Source organism: Haplochromis burtoni, unplaced genomic scaffold (assembly GCF_018398535.1).
Source record: "Haplochromis burtoni strain Fernald_Lab_line unplaced genomic scaffold, NCSU_Asbu1 Contig_175, whole genome shotgun sequence".
In the NCBI taxonomy this organism is placed as follows: Eukaryota; Metazoa; Chordata; class Actinopteri; order Cichliformes; family Cichlidae; genus Haplochromis; species Haplochromis burtoni.
Window position 1 is genome coordinate 15,369 of NW_024582536.1, and position 4,814 is coordinate 20,182.

General features: G+C 39.0%; 1 protein-coding gene across 1 annotated transcript; it reads left to right on the forward strand.

The window, feature by feature from the left end:
* Nucleotides 1-101: 101 nt before the first annotated feature.
* Nucleotides 102-4,514, forward strand: LOC121815293 (zinc finger and SCAN domain-containing protein 2-like). The gene is made up of 3 exons (XM_042225576.1): nucleotides 102-1,076; nucleotides 2,093-2,354; nucleotides 3,030-4,514. Exons 2-3 carry the CDS (start codon nucleotides 2,105-2,107, stop codon nucleotides 3,956-3,958), a joined length of 1,179 nt encoding a protein of 392 aa, XP_042081510.1. The 5' UTR covers nucleotides 102-1,076; nucleotides 2,093-2,104; the 3' UTR covers nucleotides 3,959-4,514.
* Nucleotides 4,515-4,814: the final 300 nt, after the last annotated feature.

The following is a 4,814-nucleotide window of genomic DNA, read 5'->3' on the forward strand; positions in this document are numbered from 1 at the left end:
AAAGAGAGATCTGTTTGGGCTATTTTGTCTCAGGATCAGATTGTTTCTATATGTTTGGTTATTTGGTGACATTTAGTATTCTGTAGTAGGACGTCAGTTCAATTCAGTGTGTTTGTTTGTTTTTTTCAAACTGATACCTGACCTTGAACACCTTTTTAAACAAAAACATCTGTCAATAAAGCGATGATATAAAATGCTTATATTAGTACTGAAAAACTGCATATCCACTTTACAAATATAAATAATTATATAAATCCACAGCTGAACTGGAGGAGCAGCTGATCTAGTTCACTCATGTGTTTCTGGACTAAGAGTTGGAGCAAATACCTTATGATTCAGTGATGTTTGTTTTTGTTAAATATTTTGTAGATCCAAGTTTGACTCATGATGATGATGTTCCGAATTAAACAAAGTTGGTCACAAATTCTTCAAAGCTGTTCATTAAGAATATATTCACTTGGACTCATCAGAGAGGCTTGTGATCCAAGGGAGCCATCAACTGGACAATTACTGACATGACAACAAAAAAGCTAAGTACAGAGGGGGGGACAGAGGTGAAAATACTCGTTTTAAAGGATTGTAATGTTTCCTTTTAAAATAAGACTCTAAGGTCAGACAAAGGGACAGTAACTCATAGCATTCGACCAGCCCAATGACAAAACTATAAGTCTCTTTTTTAACATCTACTTTTTCATCTATTTGGCAGTCACAGTTAAAAGTATAAACCTTGGCACGCTTTGTGTTGTGATTCTGCTGTTCGTAAAAAATTACCATGCGCAAAGTACCTGACCTTAAGGCTTTGACTTGATGCCAATGGCCTGAGGAGGACAGTATTACCCTTGGACATGTGTAGTCTGCCGTCTATTCAATAGAAGAACAAGAAGCGCGGAAATGGCACAACTCGTACCGCACAGCTGTCCTCAGTTTCTGGGAGAGTTTAGCAATGAGAGACTGATGATGCAGAAGAAATCTCCGTGGTTAAAAACATTAAAAACAGTCGTCCAGGATGATGAGATCCGCCACTGGCTCAGACTGCTGTATATCAGCCGGAGACCCGAGATGAAGTCACGCAGCAGGTATGTGAAACTGTGATGTTCTCAATGAACTAACACAGGAACGATCTGAGCTCAGTCTGTAAGCTAACAGGCTAAAATCAGAGAGCAGCTAATCAAACAAGTGCGTCCCTTTTTTTTAAAGGTAAACTTTTAACAATAGACTTTCATGAGACACATCAAAATCAAACAGGGAGGGAAAGCTTCGGTTTTCTGCACTGTGCCACAGTTCGCTGTCTGCTTCGGTTCACGATGCCTCACTCCGGAGCTACAGACAGTCCTCTGCCGCCTGTGGTGCTCCTCACCTCCGTCTGCACCCACAGGCTTCCCGAGGTGGAGGCAGGCCGGCAGGGACTTTGAGAGATGGGCTTTACTTTCAGAAATACCCCTTAATCAGGGTCTAACTCACTAAAAGATGGCCAACGTAATCTCTTTCTTTTAAGTAATTGTTTTTCATTGAAATGAAATTAATTGTTCAATAAAATTATTACATTTATAATTTAATTAAAGTTAAATTAATCAAGGTGATTTTGACTTTGCTAGTTAACAGGAAGAGAAACAAACTTACACAGGATAAAATGAAATTTGGACCCAGCAGAAAAAGTCAGATCACAGACAAACAGAAGCATTCCTCTTTGGCTAAAATAAAATGCAGATTATTGCTCATCTGCAGTTTTAATCATGGTGAATAATTTATGATTCAGCCAAGTAAGATTCTTCTGTGTGGAGGTTTTTCCCCTGTCAAAAGGCATTGCCCTTTACCTTCATCTAAACATGGAATTTAAGTCATGTAGTTGCCGTTGTTTGTTTTTAAAGAGGTCATAATATCTTTGTGATAGTAGAAATTTATCTTCAAAGTAATAGTTATAAAGTGAATTAATGAGACTTTCCAAAAAAGAGAGGGAGTCACATGGTGCTTCTGAAACATTTGTACAAACCTCTCTCACATATGTGAGCAACATGCTCACAGTGTACAGCCCTGCTGACTGAGGCTGCGCCTTTACCTGTCTAATCTTTTTCTTTTTACTTTGTTCCTCAAGTACCACATCAACATGAAGTGTAAGGAGGAGGAAGATCTGGCTGGGCAGCAGGTCTGGAAGCAGGAGAGGAACTTCAATCTGGACCAGGAGGACACAGAGCCTCCACAGATCAAAGAGGAACAGGAGGAACTCTGCATCAGTCAAGAGGGAGAACAGCTTGTAGTGAAACACGAGGATGAAGGCATCGTCATCTGGAGCGGGGAAGAGCGGCTCAGACAGCTGCATAACATCTGGAAACCTGAGAAAGATTTACAGACCACCGGTAAAACTGTAATCGCTTTTCTGAAGTGTTAACATTAATATTAAACCTACAGTTTGTATCAGTCAGATCTATTTAATGTGTATTTGTGAAAACATGACAGGGAGTTTTAAATGGACTGGTTCTTATATAGCGCTTTTCTACTCAATTTTGAGCACTCAAAGCGCTTTACAAAACTTGTGTATTCACTCCCATTCGCACAAGCACAATTTTCTTAGTGCTTTCTACCAACATTCAGACACACATTCCACAGAAAAAACAGCAACTTGGAGTTAGTATCTTGCCCAACGATATTTGAAATGCAGACTAGGTGAACCGATCAGTAGATGATCTGCTCTACCGCCTGAGCCACAGCCACCCCCAATAGTGAAGATTATTTTGAAAAATATCAAGATGTAGATCAGTTTCTAGATCAACTCCAAAATAGATCATCAGTCAGTCAGTAATAAGTGAGTTCTTTTTTGTTTTAAGTTTTTTTTACTCTTAATGTTGCTGAAAAATGTCAGAACTCAAGTTCTCATTTGCATCAGAGTGCACAAATAACTTCCTTTTTACACACTTTTAATTTCACCTGCAAATGTGAGCAACATGCCCTCATTACAGACTTTAACTAAAACTTTATTTTATCTTCTCAGAAGTGTTTTTCTATAATTACATTTTTTTTTATTGTTCGTTTAGACCTCCACCAGCAAACTACCTGTAAGGAGGAGGAGTTTGTCGCCAATCAGCAGGAGAGGAACTCAAGTCTGGACCAGGAGGACCCAGATCCTCCACAGATTAAAGAGGAACAGGAGGAACTCTGCACCAGTCAGGAGCTGGAGGAGATTGTACTGAAGCAGGAGATCAATAGTTTTATGGTGACTTCTAGTTTTGAGGAAAGTGACCTCAGTGAATCAGAACCAAACGATGACGAGCTCCTTGCTCTTAACTTTCCTGGACCAGAGCTTGAGGAACAGGAAGAAAACCAGCATGTGGACTCGGGATCAACTAGAAATGCGGAGCTGAAGAAAAGGAGACGTCACAAAAACAGAACAGATAAGTCTGGGAGTGAAACTGATACAAGTAAAAAAGCTGTAAGCTGTGACACTTGTGGAAAAACTTTTCAGTGTAAATCCAACCTGACGAGACACATGAGAGTTCACACAAGTGAGAAGCCACATTCTTGTAGCACCTGTGGGAAAAGATTCATTTGGAAATCAGGATTGGAAACTCACGTAAGGATCCACACAGGTGAGAAGCCATATTTTTGCATCACCTGTGGGAAAAGATTTAATAAGAAATCCGGATTTGAAAGTCACGTGAGAATCCACACAGGTGAGAAGCCGTATTTCTGTAGCACATGTGGGAAAAGATTTGGTAAGAAATCGGGACTAGAAACTCATTTGAGAATCCACACCGGTGAGAAACCGTATTCTTGCAACGTCTGTAGGAAAGAGTTTAGAGACTTGTCGACTATGAAAAGTCACAGAAGGATCCACACAGGTGAGAAACCATATATTTGTAGCTCCTGTGGGGAAAGATTCAGTTGGAAATCAGGACTGAATTTTCATCTAAGGATCCACCCGAGTGAGAAACCAAATCACTGCAGCACCCGAGGTAGAAAATGACCTCATGCTCCAAGTCACGGTACATTTTCTGTCCACAGCAGTGAAGGGCACTCTGTTGTTTATTCCAGCCCTGACTTTATGTTTCTCTAAGCTTGATATTTTTTTATTGGTCTTTAAAGGTGACACAAATATTTATTGAACATCTTTTAATATTTACCACAGAAACTTGTATTTCTTCTTCGTATAGAAGAAAACAAACATGAAAATGAGTTTTTCATCACTTGTTCCTTGTAACAACCATGACGTGATTCCTTTTTATCAGCCAATAAATAAGTTTTAATACACAGGACTAAAGATAAAAAAAAAAGTATCCAATTTTTATTTAAATATTTTTTCTTTGTGATTTATGTTAATGAAGGTTATACTTCAGTATGCCTTTGACCTGGTTGTCCTGGTTCTTCTTAGCAACGTGTTGCAAGATTTGATTAAAATTTTGTGACTAATTTTATCTATTGTGTAATCCCTGCTAAATAAAAGCAGTTAAATGTGCTATATTGGGTCATGATAAGTGTTTATATCATTTTGCCTAAATGCAAGTAAACTCAATGTTTGCCAACTCTGTGTGCAGTTTGCTTCATAAGTACAGTAACAGAACTTAAACTACATGGAGCCTATTTTGATTACATCATTACAGATGTAGATATTATTCATAGTTCATATTTCACAGTGTGCTGCAATCTTCTCCACAGACCTGCATTGCTCTCTGTTCAGACCCGTCATCTTCAAGATGTCCACTAGATGTCGTCAGAGTTCCCCCACTTTCTTCATCTATTTCCTCATCCTGCTTAAAACCTACAGTCCTTTACATATGGGTTCATTCAGGGTCATGTTTAGTGGGCAGGTTTAGTGAGATGAA